This window comes from Caretta caretta, chromosome 2, assembly GCF_965140235.1.
Source record: "Caretta caretta isolate rCarCar2 chromosome 2, rCarCar1.hap1, whole genome shotgun sequence".
Lineage (NCBI taxonomy): Eukaryota > Metazoa > Chordata > Testudines > Cheloniidae > Caretta > Caretta caretta.
This window is the reverse complement of record NC_134207.1, coordinates 118,711,535-118,728,274: the sequence shown is the minus strand read 5'-3', so window position 1 is coordinate 118,728,274 and position 16,740 is coordinate 118,711,535. Positions and strand designations below refer to the sequence as shown.

Sequence of the window (16,740 nt, the reverse complement as noted above, 5' to 3'; positions counted from 1 at the left end):
AAGATGTATAATGTATTCTAAGTACAGAAGATTTTATGTACACTTGCACATAAGTATATGCAAATACATACAGACTCATCATGTGTAAGTTTACAATTGATTTGTTAAATCAAATATAAATTAGTAAAAAATCTGAATATGAAAAATACAATATAAAATCATATTCATAGTATTTCAAATGCCCTGGACAAATTGAATAAAAACTAGTGCAATTTAAGGTTTAGGTTACAGTCTACAAATCAGGAATGTTGACTTCCATGCGACCTGTGGTCACCAAAACACAATCTATCAGAGATAGAGCTAGTGAAGAGACCCTGTCTATCCATGCAAGTTGTGATGGTTAGTGCAGCTAATACTTCAGGCAGTGGATGGTGCTATACACCCCATCTTAGAATTAAACTGTTACTCTATGCATTGCAGTACTATACAGTTGTTGTTATTGTATTGCTCAGTTCCAAAGGAGATCAACGGAAGAGTTCAATCTAGCTGGTTATCTGCTAGGAGCTGAAAGATTATATAAGTGAATAATACCGTTATCTACAAGGATGCATAGGAAAAACTGATTTTTAAACTTGTTGAGGTATGCTTTTCATGATGAAAAAAAGAGACTGCTATTTTTGGTCAAATCTAATCTGTCTTTGAAATGTCTGCCAAGCTTCCGAGGGGGTTTTGCAAAAATCTTGTGGCGCCTGCTAAATCCATAGTGAAAGTGGATGGGTACTTGATGCTGTATCTGAAGGATTTGCTTTATGCCACTGAACGCAGCCTTCCTTTTGTTAAGCTCAGCTGAGAAGTCAGAAAAAAGAAATGTTGTGGTCTTTGTAGATCAGGGTTTCAGCTTTTCTGGCAGCATTCATTAACATTACTTTATCATTAAACTTCAGCAGCTTGAAGAAAGGTCTGGGCTTGCCAGACTCCTGCCTTCTAGTACCAGGCATTCAATGAGCCTTTTCAATATCTAGTGGGGGCAGCTAGGGGTCCAATTTAAGTATGTCAGGGAGCAGCTTCTGAAAGAAAGCTGATAACATTCTTCCCCTCTAGACCCTCAACAATACCCAAGGGGCAAAAGCTGTTTCTTCGAGATCTGTTTTCTAGGTCATTCTGTTTTTCTTCCAGGTGGTGTAGTCTAAGAATTAAGGACACAGTTTCTTCTTTAATTTCCCTGATTTCAATGGCAGTCTTTGGTAGCTCATTTTCCAAGTGAGCTATTCAGGATTCTATGTCACAGACATCTTTAGAGATGCCATAAATATCTTCTGAGATTGAATCCAGTTGGTCTCTGAGGAATTCTTTCAGTGCTGTGATATCCTGGACTAGATTTTGCGGTGGCCTTCAGTCTCCCCCTTCAGCTGCTTAGATGATTCAGGTTTTGGTTTTTTGTCTCACATTTTTTTCCACTGAAAGCTATAGTTTGAAGTTTATCTAGGGGAATAATTTAAACTTTTATGACAGAAATGTATTGCCAAGTTGCTAGGAAAGTAATTATTAGAGTTGAATTGATATGCAGGGAGTGAGGAGGTCTAGGACTAGGAAATAAGCTTCAGCTCTGTGTAGCTTAGAAGCTTGTCTCTTTCACCAACAGAAGTTGGTCCAATAAAGATTACCTCATCCACCTTGTGTCTCTAATATTCTGGGACGAATGCAACTACAACACTGCAAACATCTATATAACTAGAGCCCTACCAAATCCATGGCCATGAAAAACGCATCATGAACCATGAAATCTGGTCTCCCCCCCATGAAATCTGGTCTTTTGTATGCTTTTACCCTATACCATACAGATTTCATGGAGGAGACCAGTGTTTCTCCTGACCCAAAAGGGAGTTGCAGGGGGGTCACAAAGATTATTTTAGGGGGGTGGCAGTATTGCCACCCTTATTTTTCTGCTGCCTTCAGACCTGGGCAGCTGGAGAGTGGTGGCTGTTAGCCAGGCGCCATAGCTCTGAAGCCAGCACCCACCAACAGCAACACAGAAGTAAGAGTGGCAATACCATATCATGCCACCCCTACTTCTGCACTGCTGCCTTCAGAGCTGGGTGGCTGGACAGTGGCGGTTGCTGACTGAGGGCCCAGCTCTGCAGGTAGCAGCGCAGAAGTAAGGGTGGCAATAGCATACCAGGCCATCCTTACTTCTGTGCTGTTGCTGGCAGCGGCTCTGCCTTCAGAGCTGGGCTCCCAACCAGCAACCGCTGCTCTCCAGGCAGTGCCGGCAGCAGCGCAGAAATAAGAGTAGCAGTACTGCATCCCTCCTACAATAGCCTTGCGACCCCCCTGTGACGCATGGCCAGAAAGGATTAAACATCCTGCAAAATAAAATTACTCAGATTCAACCCTTAAAGATATGTGGGGAGATAATGTTTGTGCTTTTGTGTATTTACATATGTATGGGTAATGCTCAACAATGTAATCAACAGTCCCCTTCTATGCTGTATTCTGATAATTCAGAGATCAAAAGAATATCCTAGTATTTAAATGGATTGTTAACATGGGATATCTCTGTATTCATCTCTCTTTGAAATGTATAGCAAATCACCAGTGAATGGTGGAGGAACAGGCATTTGTCTTATGTTAATTGGTATAGCTAAGTACCGGTGATGGATCCACTTCAAAGATGCCCTGATTACCTATTGTTGCCCGAGGTACTACAACTTGTCAAGGAAGACCTGAAATTGTATAAAAGATCCTTGGGTCTTGAGCCTTTTTATCTCAGATCTGCTTGAGGTTTTATGCAGGGGAAGCCTAAGCCACAATGACTGAGATCCCAATACTGACTGGACCACCCTGAAATATAAACATTGGACTATAATCTATGGACTATTTCTGAAAGAACTCGTTGCAACTACAAAGCTCACCATCTCTGCTGTGAATCTGAACCTCAAGAATTGAACTCACATCTATATGTATGCTGATCTTTTACCCATATTCTCTCTCTCTTTTGTTTTTTAATACATTGTAGTTTAGTTAATAAGAATTGGCTGTATACATGTATTTGGGTAAGATCTGGAAGATTCATTAACCTGGGAGGTAATGTGTCCGATCCTCTGGGATTGGTAGAATCTTTTATTTTATATGATGAAGTAAGATTTTCAGAAATCTTCATCATATTTGACTTGGGTACCTGGATGGAGGCCTGACGCTGGGTTACTTCAAGGAAACTGTGCTGTTGGCTTCCAGGCAACCAGTGAGGTAATAAAGAAGCTGTTTTATGCTGGCTTGGAAAATCTAATCTATTTAAAATATTCACCAACTTTGGGGATTATCTGCCCCATTCTTTGCAGTTCACCCTAATTGAGTGACCTCAGCTGTCCCCCACTGGGACTCCGGTCACATAGCCCAACTCCTTTAAGGGTCAGGACCCCTACAATTACACCACCTTGAAATTTCAGATTTAAATAGCTGAAATCATGAAATTTATTATTTTTTAAATCTTGTGACTGTGAAATTGACCAAAATGGACTGTGAATTTGGTAGGGCCCTATCTATAACCAGGAATAAAGATATTCTAGTCTTTATTATGGCTTACAGTTCTGCTGATGCATGAAAAGAAACTGGCTCACTCTTTCATTAGATTCATGAACTTGTGCACTGACACACACAAATTAATGGCCAGGCCACTATTAGGGATGGCCCAAATATCCAAAGCCTAAATCCAAAGATGAGAACAGGTACACTAACAGCTCTATGCACCACCAGAATTTGCATTAGGCCTTTGAGGCACTAAAAATGGCCAACTGCTCAAATAAATTAGTGTCCATTGTTGTCTACTGGACTGAAAGCAGGATAAAAATGTCATTAATTTCTCAGCACTTTTTTCTGCACAAGTTGATGGATCATGGACATACTGTGCTGGTACCAGCTGTTTCAACATAGGATTGATGTCACCATGGAAACGGGACCCAATGATACACTAGATACAAGCAACATTCTATGAATCAAGACTCAAGAACATCAGTCTTATTCACAGGAGATCTGGCACTCACCAATCAAAACTTACACAGGAGAACGCTGAATGACAAATTCCACTTTCCAAATACAAGTCTCGCAACATCCTGGTGAAGTAGGTGACTATATCACCTTTAGAAATGGGTAAATTGAGGTACAGACAATTAAGTAATTTGCCCAAACTGGAATCAGTGGAAGAACCAGGAGTAGAGCCTGGAGAGCTTAACTTCACTAACCTCCCATGTAACAGAAACCTAGAGAACACCTAGGTCAGAGGAAGCCCATAAACACTGTCTCAATTTAATCTCTTGATGTTATAAAATCATCCTTTTTAAAAAATATAAAACTCAAAGACTAGCAGATCAAATTTTGGTAAACTGATTGAGAAGGCTGATCCACAGAATGGAGAAAACCAAGATTTTCACCAGCGGGAGAATGATTTTCTCTCTTTCCTCTCACATCCTTGTTTAATCTAAATCCCAGTTTTTCAATTTACCTTGAATTATATTTCAAGTTTCAGGGTAGCAGAGAAGATATAATTGACTGATTCTAGATACTTAATTTATCCCCATTATTCATGTAGGGTCAGAAAGATTTACTACATATAAACAATGGATCAAGAGATAGCTTGTGGCATTCTGTTTTTGCATGATCAGTTTTAGTCTGTATCAAACTATGTTACAAAACAGAATAAAACCAAGGTCTGGAGCACTTGTATCTAGCCAACAGGGGAGAAAGCAATTACTTTTTACTAAAACATGCAAACGTGTCAGACACTGATACTACAGATAGGAGCAAAGGGAGAACACAAACACCAGGAGAATGGGCTGGAAGCGCAAAGAAAGGAGGAGGAATGGGGATATTAAAATAGATGCAAAATGTGACAACTTAATAATGTTTCATAAAACAAACCAACACAAAAATAACCAAAACAACTGGAAGTTTGCTTGAAGCAGAATCATAAATTTCAGAACATTCAACCAGAGGTAGATTATTGATTTAAACAACATTCAAACAGCATGCTGCTACAACAACAATTTTCTCTCATAAAAACATTTTTCTATAGCATGAAAACTAATAATTTTGCTTTTTTTATTTGAGAGAGTACAGAAGAATTTTTTAAGACTATCATAATCAGTATGATCAATTTATTAACACCACCCAATTCTATGTCTTAGCTGGCAGAATCTTATAGCCTCCTTGACTAAGTGCATGTGGAAGGCTGTTTATTATTTGTTTTTCACAATTTGGGGGTCACAGTAAATCTTTATCTACTCTCATATTCCCCACCAAAGACTACTTCCTTCCCTCATTTCCCCCCTTGGGCAGGAAAGGTGTAGTCTTTTATTTTATTTTTTGCATGTACAAGAAAGTCCCTCAGCAAGATTAATTTTTAAAGTATGTAAATCTGTAGGGAGCCCAGTACATAATTTGCAATATAAAAATAATAAATGATATCAGCTGATAATTTCTGCAAATGTTTACAAAGTAAACGGACACCCACTTCAAGTTTAATGTAATAAACTATGAACAAGTTCCTCTTTCATTTCCCTCTGATCCTTCTGAATTTTGGGGTGCAAGGCCTCAAAATCTGTAAGCAGCTTCTTTGGACTACTCTCTTTTTACTTTGGTCTTTTGCCTGCAAACGGTCTCAGAGTGCAGCAATTTAACCCTCACTCCTTCATTTTTGGCCTATCTGGCACCTTCTATACAGGACCAGACTTTTGGGGGAAAGCAGGAAGCACAATGTTTTCCTTTTAGAAGATCTTTATGTTAATTAAAACATTTTTAGTTCTTCACAATGTTTTCCTGTTCTTCTACAGGTAAGCCCCGATTCTCCAGATCTTGAATTTATCCAAATTTGAAATAAAATCAAAAACTATATTTTACACTTGTTGCAAGTGTCTGCTGAGACATTTGTAATATTGATTTTTATTTTTTACTTAAAAACCCAAGAAAAACACACCTATGCAACAAGTTATTTACCAAATAAAAAACCATAGATGCTTCCTACCAAGCATATAGCTATTAGACACCTCAACATCACCTTCCACCTTCTGATTCTTTTCCTACCGTCTTAAATCACACTTTATTCTTTAGGTCATATGCATGCAGACTACCAGACATGAAATTACTTACTATCTACTAAATTCTCTCCTGCTATTAAAACATGGCCCACACATCTGGGCTTCAGAGCATTCCATAATTTTTACTGCCAGACTCTGGAGATGATCCTGTGCATTATTATTCTAAAGCCTATCAGTAGTGAGATCAGTAACTCTAAAACTAACATTACCCTTCACAGTGATGGCAACAAAATAACTTTTGGATTGGAAGAAGGAACTGTGGTATCGGGAGACCAAGTTCAGAATATGTTTATGAAAACATGTACATTGCCATTCATAAATAGGCAAGACAGAAGCAATACAAAAATATTCAACTCCATGTCGGACTCTAAATGTAAACATTTCTGGAAAAAATGTAAGATTGTAAAATAGGGAAACGGTAGCAGACGATTCACACTCAATGCATAGACTCATAAGCAATAGTATTAAAAAATCCTCTCACTAAATCCATGAAACAGTGAGTTTAACTTTTAGGATTTTGTCCTTCAGAATAAATGTAATTCCTTATGGAATTTGTGCTAAGATACCACAATACCATATTATGTGAGTCCTAAAGATGCTGTAGAACTGTTTATCTTAGAAACAGAAGAGACTACCAGCGTCTCATTTTAGTTTCGTGCTCATATACTTCATTGATGGGTGTCTTATAAAAAAAACAACCCAACAGGTAGAATTGTTTTCTTGCTTCCAGATGGTCTGCAGGCAAGTGCTACTGTTTGCGTATTGCGAGAAGCTGCCATTGTTTTTAGTGTTTTCAAATTCATAAATATAGCAAAAATTGTTTGTAGACAATATTTCCCATTTTACTGTATTTAGAGACAGACTAATCAAAACCAAGACATTTCACTGAAGAAAGGGAAAGACTGCATCTCTACGTGAAAACTAGCAAGAATCCAATATAAGTGCACATCTTATCATAATTTCTACGTTTTAAAATGGTTAACGTGAGGGTGGTACATGAAAGTAAGAAGGACCAGAACTGAAAGTCTTATCTAAAATAAAGGAACTCCTCCAATTAACTTTCTATCATCATTGCGATCAGCAAGTGGACTAGGTAGCTAGAAGTAATATCAGGCACAGAGCTAGCCAGTTGTTCCCTAGTAACCTAGACATGTCCTCTTGGTGGAAGGCCAGGGTCTGGCATGCCGCCGTCCCATAAACCCCATACAATGGGGGGAAGAGACGGCCACACGTCCAGAAAAAAATGGCTCAAAGGATGGAACCCAATCTGGGTGCCCTTCCCCTGTGGAATACAGGGGGCTCAGTTGGGCGTTAGAGAACCTGGGCTCGGCTCCCACCCAGTGCCAGGCTGAGGCTCCCCCTGGAGGAAGAGCTGTTGAGTTCGGAACCCGGTTGTGGTGCCCACACCCAGGGACGTTAAGTGGGCCTACAGGAGAAACTGGTTTGTCTCTCCCACCCTCATGCAGGAGGCCCGAGGAAGAGAACCTGGCCTGTACCTCCATCCCAGGAGAACGCATGGGGGGGAGGAGGGGAGAAGGGGGAACGGGCCTGTAGCCGCCGCCCCCCCCTCAAAGGGGCCTGGAACCTGAGCTGCGCCCCGCGCCAGAGAACACAGAGCCGGGGGGTGGGGGACAGAACCTAGGCCCCCCTCCCGCCCCTCCAAAGCGCAGGGACCTGGGGGGACCCCAGCCTCCCCCACCCCTCAGCAGGTTCCCGGGCACGTGTCTCCCCTGGCCGTGCCCCACCTGTAACCGTAGGCGGTGAAGCGCTGGCTCGCCCGCAGCAGGGCCCGGTACAGCCGCAGCACCTGGGTCCGGTTGGACGCCGCCATGTTGCTGGCGCAGGTGGGTCCTCGCTCGAAGGCCCCTTCTCCCTCCCGCCCGCGCAGGAGCCTGAGCTCAGTGCGGCCGCCTCAGCCCCGGGCTGGGGCGCGGGGACCCCGGGGCGGGGCGGGAACCGGGGCCGCCCCCTGCTCGGCTCCAGCTCTGCCGGTCGGCACCCTGCGCCTCGGTCTCAGCCGGCGGCCTCCGCTCGCGGCGTGTCAGGCGGGGCTCGGGCAGCTACAGCGGCGAGCCCGCGGGGCGAGAGAGCTGAGGGGGACGGTGAGTGGCGGCTGGGAGGGTCCCAGCGGGGCCCCACCTGGGGACACGGTCCCCGGCGGGGCGCGGGGGGGGCCCAGACGCTGCAGGGCCAGAGGCGCTTCCTAGGGTCGCTGCCGCCGCGTGGTTCCCCTGTGTGCAGTGCTGCCTCTAGCGGGCAGCCTCCCGGCCACGGGGATGGACGTTCACAGCCTCCCCCGAGGGGCTGTTCTGGGCCTGAGACATCCCCCAACCTTCCCCCCACCCCCTCGTTATGAATTATTACTGTGTTCCTGTTTGATGTATTTAAGGACACAGAGAGTATCGGGCCCAGGTTGTACAGTGAAGTCCTCAGAACAAAGACCCTTAACTCTGCTCCCAGAAGGTGAAAGCGGGTAGAAGCTGTGTTGTTTTTGTGGATACAGACTAACGCGGCTACCCCTCCGATACTTGTGTTAAGTGAAAAGTGTTCTGATGAATAGTGAATGTATTCTCCCCGTGTGGACCTGCTCAGGAAAAACTGGTCACCTCTTTGTTATTTTTTTCAGGCAACACAATGTTTTTATCCATTTATAAATCATAACTTCTATCAAAATTGTGTTTCAAGGTGCTGCCTAACATTTTCATTGCTAAAAGTTCAGTTTAGCCAACAAGATTTTTGCTAAAAATATGTATTTAGAAAGTCTCAAAGTTTCATGGAAAACTGGTCCCTGCAAAATGGAAGCTTTCAAAGTATCCCACAAAATCTTTTCAATTTTTCAATCAGCTCTACAATCTTCATTGTAGATGTTCACTTCCTGTTTCTCGTAAGGAAATGTTACACGGTGTTTGCTAGGTCATTAGAAATCAGAGCACTCTGTCCCATGCACATTATTAATCCTGCAAACAAAATATTGAAAAGAGAAACTTTCCCCTGCACATCTTTGAAGCTCCTAAAACACCCTATTTTTGTGCTTTTCTTGCTTATTTACTAATGCACATCAGATTTATTCTCCTGTAACTTCCGTGAAACTACTCTTGATTTGTACTGGTGGGAGACCACAGTCAAGCCCACAGGCCTTGTCAATAGTGAGGAAATTTTCCTGAAAAATTAAACCAGCTTTAAATTTGGTTCAGCAAGGGTCTGATTGCAAACCTGATTGCAGGACTGGGGAAATCTTGAAAACATTTATACATATGTGTAAATGTTTGCAGGACTGAATCCTTACTCATAATTATTTGAAAGTTTCCTCACTTAGATCACAATCGTGCATTGAGAACCATACAGGTTGACCCCTGTGCCCGCCGGACACTCCACTGACCCTAGGTCTTGAAACAAGGAGTGCTGGGGTGCTACCGCACCCCCTGGCTTGAAGTGGTTTCCATCATATACAGGGTTTACAGTTTGGATCCATGGCTCTCAGCACCTCCACTGTAGAAATTGTTCCAACACCTTTGCCACTGACCTCAACAAGAGTGTCTCTTTGGTTCTCCATGCAGAATCAGTGTCTTTAAATGGCTTGTGATAGACTTCTCTGTCACATATTTGAAGGGTACTTCTTAACCAAAACACGGTATCCTGCATTTGGAAAGTTGAACCTAATTAGACTTTTAGAATTGTTAAAGTTAAACACATGTCCTAAGGCAGTGGCTCAGCCTTTTCAGATTACTGTACCTCTTTCAGAAATCAGATTTGCCTTGTGTACCTCCCAAGTTTCACCCCACTTAAAAACTACTTGATTACAAAATCAAACATAAAAATACAAAAGTGTCACAAAAAGAAAAGGAGTACTTGTGGCACCTTAGAGACTAACCAATTTATTTGAGCATACGCTTTTGTGAGCTACAGCTCACTTCATTGGATGAAGTGCTCAAATAAATTGGTTAGTCTCTAAGGTGCCACAAGTACTCCTTTTCTTTTTGCGAATACAGACTAACACAGCTGTTACTCTGAAAAGTGTCACAGTACCCTATTACTGAAAAATTGCTTACTTTTTCATTTTTACCATATAATTATAAAATAAATCAATTGAAATATAAATATTGTACTCACATTTCAGTGCATAGTATATAGAGCAGTATAAACAAGTCATTGTCTGTGTGAAATTTTAGTCTGTACTGACTTCACTAGTGCTTTTTATGTATCCTGTTGTAAAACTAGGCAAATATCTAGATGAATTGATGTATCCCCTGGAAGACCTCTGCGTACCCCCAGGGGTCTGTATGCCTCTGGTGGAGAACCACTGTCCTAAGGCTCCAATGTTGCAAACACTTGCACACCAGAGTAACTTTATGCAAATAAGTAACCCTGTTGAATTTAATAGGACTGCTGTCATGCATAAAATTTCTTTTGTTCTTAAATGGTTGCAGACTCGAGTCCTTGAAAGATAAACCCATAAGAAGGACAGCGGAAAGGGTGTAACATTCAAACCACATGGACAGAGTATTGGCAGCCAGAAGTCAGGTTAGTTCTTTGTATTACAAACTGTTAAGGGGCTCTTTGGGTTGAAGTTGGGGAGAGGAAGGGATTATTGAAGTGAAAGTTGAGAAGGCAATGCCAGAGGGAGAGGTTGGGCAGTTGAAAGGTTGCATGGTAGGAGAGGGGCAGGATGATCCAGGAGTCAATAACTAATATCAGTCCAATACTACTTTTACTTCTTTGAACTGCTTCCACAGTTCAGATAATTTCAATCATAAAGGCCTATGGCTGATTCAGACAACGTTGCCAAACCTACAGTCACAGGAATGCTCCACATTGTGGAAACACCGTGGATTATGGGCATATTTAGTCATATCTCGCCTAATCAATGCGCTATTATTGCAGGGCCCTTTGGGCATTGCTAGCACCTTGGTCTCTCCTGTTCTCCGTTTATCGCACACAGTTTAGTTTCATGAGGACTGAAATGCTTTTGTCTAACTAAAGTTACACATCCTGGGATGGATAAACCAGGGAATTCTTGAATAGGAGTAGAGAGGTTATTTTACTGCTATATTTGGCATGGTGTGACCCCTGCTGGAATACTGTGTCCAGTTCTGGTCCCCACAATTCAAGGGTATTGATAAATTGGAGAGGATTCAGAGAAAAACCACAAGAATATTAAAGGGTTAGAAAACATGCCTTTATGCCAAAGAGCTCAATCTATTTAGCTTAACTAAGAAAATGTTAGGGAATAACTTAATTACAATCTATAAGTATCTACATAGGGAACAAATAATTAATAATGGGCTCTTCAGTCTAGCAGAGAAAGATATAACATGATCCAATGGCTGGAAGTTGAAACTAGACAACTTCAGACTGAAAATAAGGTGTAAATTTTTGGCAGTGAGAATAATTAACCATTGGGAAATTTACCATGGGTCCTGGTGGATTCTCTGTCACAAACAGTTTTTAAATCACGATGGGATGTTTTTCTAAAAGGTATGTTCTAGGAATTATTTTGGGAAAGTTCTATGACCTGTGTGGTACAGGAGGTCAGACTACATGATCACAATGGTCCCTTCAGGCCTTGAAATCTATGCATTCTTTGGGCTTAATATGGGGATAGTTGGGTGAAATGTAATGGCCTGTGATGTGCAGAAGGTCAGATTAGATGATTGGATGATCCCTTCTGGCTTTAGCCTCCATAAATCTATTAAATTATGATAATGTGATGATTCCTGCTTGTGGTCTGGTGTCACGTGGTGTTGAGTATGATTTGCTTTGTGCTGTTTGAGAGCGTTGAGGCAGGGTGATAGCACAAGGACTCTTGGGAAAAATGTCCCTGGGAAGTGTAGCAAAGGTTTTCCTCTGTCTCTTTCTGTTTAACAGGAAACTTCCATCCACCATTTTCCTTATTCTTTCTGCAAGCACATACACCCTCTCCTGAGACTGAGTTTACATGGGAGTTTAATAGGTGGAGAGAGGTCATCTGCATTTAGTCTTGAAGTTGTGGGCCCAAGATTTTGCAAGAGGTCCCAGCTTTGTTGGAATTGGCTCTGACAAAGGGTACATGTTACCTGTTGTCTGCGCGCACACGGCTCCTCTAAAGTGTATTGCTCATGGAATAAACAGTTAACTGTGAATTATGAGGTTATAATTCAGTTACTAGGTTCTCCTTGTTTATTTAATAAGTCCTAGATTTACCCTCCTCTGCTCTGTGGGTTATTGCTCCTTCACCACAGCCGCACCATCAGCCTCCACTTTTCTCTCGTCTGCACTGTAAGCATCCAGATTTTTCCAGACCTTCAAATAGAATGGCTCCAACTTCCAGCTCTGCTGGTAGTTTTGTCACGACTAGCGCATGTCGTTTATATCACACCAGTATCTGATTGATTTTTTTTAATATAATATCACCAATATGTATTATTTGGTATAGCAGTGTTTCTAACATTACGGTCGGTCTATCACATGCTATTTAAATAGTGAATTAGTTTGTCTTCAGAAAAGGTGTGTTTGTGGTGCACCATTTTCACTGATTAAACTGATATTTAATTTGCACCTGTGCTTGAGTTTTCTTAATTCCATCAGCTACATTTCTGACCCAGTTTATAGTGTGTTTATAAAATAATGCTTTGTGTGTAAATAATACAGATAAATAACGCAATATTGACTGTAGAATAACCTCTCTCTGTCTATATTTATACACTGCACACACACAAGTTGTTTTCTTTTGGCTATCCTTTGGGTCTTGTGAAAAGCATACAAGCAATTTAAAATACAGTTCACTTTTGTTTAATTACATATAGCACCTTCTCAAACATTCTTCTATGTTAAAAACAAAATTAAAATTGTTCTAAGAAACTTTAAATTGTTCTACAGAAATGCAATTAACTGAACTTTCATGGCCAGCACCATACTCCTTGGGGTTTCCTTGGTAGCTATAGGTCACAGAATGAAGCATTGTAGGCTGGCTGTGTGAATTAAGGGAATACGAACAGAAGAAATGAAGGGTTTTTATTGTTTTTGTGCTGTATACTTCTCTTGGTCTGGGCAACAGGTATGCTAAACACATATTAAAATGGAATTTTCCATTTTTATTTGCAGATTCTTTATAACATTCTTCCTAAAATTCTGAGACAACCACACTTTTTGTTTCTTCATTCATATATTTAAGAGATCTTTAAAAAATCTGCAATCTTCATTTAGCCAGTAAAATCTAGTTTGGAAGGCTTGGAAAAGGTTAGATAAGTAAAAGTAGATTTACAGACTAGTGCAGTGATGACTCGTTCTCAATTTAGTTTCCTTTCAGTCATTGGAACTAGAGCATTGGTCACTAAGCTGTGGGGTGTGCCCCCCTAGGGGAGTACAGAGGAATGTTGTGGGGGACGCACGGCGGGACCCAAGTCAGCCCCCACGGGATGGAAGGAGGGAATATCACCTAGCCCGGCTCCAGCCCTAGCTCAGCCCCTGCTGCAGCTCCACTCCACCCTCTGCTCCCTTTCCTCCAGCTCCTCTCTCATTCCTTCTCCACCCCCAGGCCAGCTCCGCCTCTAGCCCCAGTTCTTCCTCCATCCTCAGTTCTCCCTCCAGCTCTGCTTTCAGCCCAAGCTCCTCTGCTGAGCCAACTGTGCAGTAAAGGCGGGGAGGGTGTGGACAGATTCCATTATGGGTAAGAGGGGGTGTGACAGGAAAAGTTTGGGCACCATTGAACTAGAGGTTCTATTGCTCTCTTATTGATCTCCAAAATATGAAAGAATTATGAGGAAGAAGGCAAAATATATTAAAGCAAACCTTGTTTACAGGAATGCTGTCAGTTTGAAATCTAATCTAGTCATTAAATAAATTATTTAAAAAAAATTCAGGTACTACCCATGCTCCTGAGTCCAACTGGTAATTTTTGTGGTTTTACAACCACATGCCCTATTTTTAAAACATTTTTCATTCTCCTGTGTCAGTATGAAAGCCACACGTATATGTAAAACAAACAAAAGACAAATCAGAAGAAAGTGATACACAAAGTGCAGTCAACTGCAAAAGTGAACTAAAAAAGGCGATTTCCTCCCTTTTATTTTGGTTATAGTAATTGCAGATTGCTTGAATCAAGCAGTAGGAACAAGATTCAGACAAGTTTTCTTTTTTAAGTTGATGGTTTTGTTGGATAGAGTGATTAATTTTATAGATTTGTTTTGCTTTTGCTTTTCTTGGAAGCCATGTATTGCACAAAAATAAGTGCTGCTTGTCTTCAGCATGTGGGCCCTGATAATTATCTTACTCAGATCACAGATTTAAATGGGACCGGGACTGGTCCACTTGTGTGTTTGTGTAAACTGTGCTTTTGCTTACTTACATGTTGCTGTGCAAATATGAGGGAGAATTTAGTGGTGTGCGTAAAATCTTAGCATAAACAAACCTAGGCAACATTTTCTGAATGTTGTTGGTTGATACCTTGGTCGGGTTTTATTGTTATATTTTATTTAGACAGCAGTCTTTGCTGCTTGTGTTCAGGTTTGGAAGAAGGAAACCTGGCTGGCCCTCTTTTTGCCTTATATCTTAAGATAAATGAGCAATTTGAGAATGATGTAATAACATAAGCATCTGGTGTACTTGATAATATTCTAAATCTGTAGTAGGAGAAAAATGAATTTGAACAAAATACCTGCAGAGACTGCAGAACTGTGTGAAATGGAGCAGCTGTTACATTCTCCGGGGCATATTTGTAGCTTTGTCATATGCTGCCTAAATTATTCTTTTTGGTATATCATTTCAGCTTTATGACATGGCACTCAGTGCTTTGAGAGAGCATGTGCTTTCCTGTTCTATTGTTGTTCATGTTGGTTATTTTTCTTTTGGGGTTGGAGTGATAATTGATTGTCATGATATTATCATCTTTTTTAATTACCATTTTTCAACTTCTAAAAACTGGATAACCTCTTTTCCTTCCTGCTGCAGCTCTGATTCTCCTTCGTCTTAATCACTTTTGCTCCTTGATAGCAATGATAGACAGTGCCACACAGAGTTAGGTTCTGCCCTTGTTTGGATTCTATACCACCCATTGAAAATTAGGAATGCAAATCAAGGCAGAATTTGGCTCTCAGCCAATATTATCATAGTTGATTATAATTAAAAAAGTGTTTTTCTGTTGCCCACACTGGGTAGGATTATTTCCTCATAACAAATGGGTATTCTGAATAATTCTGTTTCTAAAATTAGTAATTTCTTTATATTCGTGTAATTGCCTACAGAAACAGAACTGAACAATGGGGTGGTGGCTTTCAGAAGCACTTAAGTGACTTAGGAGCACAAGCACTTTTGAATGTCAGAAGTAGTTTTGATCCTAAATTCCATAGGCACTTCTGAAAATCCCACCCTAAACTTTTGACATTAGAAGAAATAACAAGAGAAAACTCTTCCATCTCTCTGGTCCCATAGGGAGAAGTTCTATTTCTGTATGAATCCTATTGCAGGATTCTGATCATGCATCAATACACTTCTTGCTTGCCTCGTTTGGGTTTAACAAGAAAATGTATTGATTAAATTTCAAGCTTTTGGGAATACAAAAAGGATTGAAAAAGAGAGAGAAAACAACAACTTTGTAGGACTGTGCCATCAACAGAGATACCCTGGATCATTTAGGGGAAGATCTGTTAAATAGCTAGATAGTTTAGCAAGCTGTTAAATTCAAAAGTTATTATAGTATGTGTTATTTTGGTATGTAATGTTGAACTTTGAATGATGTTCAAAGCAGACAAATCAAAAATACACACAAAATTAGTCAGATGCTAGCTCTAAAGAATAAGTCACCCATCAAGACATTTAAATGATCAGCTGTTAAGAGTTGCTCTTTTTATTGTTCTGTAATGTGCTGGGTCAGACTTGTGGTCCATCTTGTTCTATTTACTGGCTTCAACAGTGGCCAGCTTCAGAAGAAGATGCGAGAAATCCCAAAGTAGTCAAATGTGGGAGAATCTCCTCCCTTGAAACCAGCTATTTCAAAATCTCCTCCCTAAAACCTAATCTTCAAACATTGGATTACAGCCTAAAGCATGAGGCTTTATAGCCCTTTCAAAATGGTGGCATTTGTCTATCGGAAGCTGTGAGTAGGGGCTTGAACTCCTAGCTTCCATGGCCTGGCCCTGCCCCATTCCCCTGCCATGAAACCACCTTCACTGTCTCGTCTAAATGAATATGTGCTGAAGATTGGGCCCTTAAAACCTTGCACCAAAATAGGGTTTCCCATGGCACAGGCATTTCTGCAGGAAGTTAACTGGATCTTGATGTCTGTCAAGTGCTTTGCAATCCTTGAATGAAAAGTGCTATAGATGGTTTTGTGGTAAAAGGATTAGACTGGAATTCAGGACGTCAGAAGATATATATTATCATGTTTGTAATCCTTAAGAATGCTCACTTTGTAGTAGTTATACCAAACCTGAAAGATACCACTAACCTTAATACTGGTATTGTTTCAGATATTTTTTGTGGACAGAAACCCTGCAGGAAGTGAGGGTGTTTTCATTGGATGGTCATTTGGCATAATGAAAACTTGTTGACAAACTTAATCATAGAAATCAGAAATGGACTAGGCTTCTTAGGTGTTCTAGTCTGTCACTGCATCATTTCAGAACTGTTTTCTATATTATACTTTTCAGTGTTTTGTCCAGTCATAAATAACCTTCCCTTCCCTTGAGAAGAATATTCCCCAGTATAATAGATCTCACCGTAAGGGATCTAGTATGCT

At 40.9% G+C, this 16,740-nt stretch overlaps 2 protein-coding genes across 8 annotated transcripts in view; one reads left to right on the top strand and one right to left on the bottom strand.

Moving 5' to 3' along the window:
- LYRM4 (LYR motif containing 4) overlaps positions 1 to 8,296 on the bottom strand; it is a 149,501-nt gene extending 141,205 nt beyond the window's left edge. Inside the window, exon 1 of one of the 5 annotated variants that reach the window (XR_007355194.2) lies at positions 7,775 to 8,289. Coding sequence is in view for 3 of the 5 variants with exons in the window: in XM_048839780.2 (XP_048695737.1) it covers positions 7,775 to 7,860 (86 nt within the window). In the remaining 2 variants the exon portion in view is untranslated. Of the gene's footprint in view, positions 1 to 7,774 lie in introns of all 5 variants that reach the window. The other 4 variants (XR_007355195.2, XM_048839780.2, XM_048839781.2 and 1 more) reach the window with 4 other exon arrangements.
- The window catches only part of FARS2 (phenylalanyl-tRNA synthetase 2, mitochondrial), a 377,875-nt gene continuing 369,157 nt past the window's right edge, over positions 8,023 to 16,740 (top strand). For 2 of the 3 annotated variants that reach the window (XM_075125392.1, XM_048839772.2), the window contains exons 1-2: positions 8,024 to 8,131; positions 10,457 to 10,550. In XM_075125392.1, coding sequence (XP_074981493.1) covers positions 10,521 to 10,550 — 30 coding nt within the window. In that variant the 5' untranslated portion in view covers positions 8,024 to 8,131; positions 10,457 to 10,520. Of the gene's footprint in view, positions 8,132 to 10,456; positions 10,551 to 16,740 lie in introns of all 3 variants that reach the window. The other variant, XM_048839774.2, reaches the window with a different exon arrangement.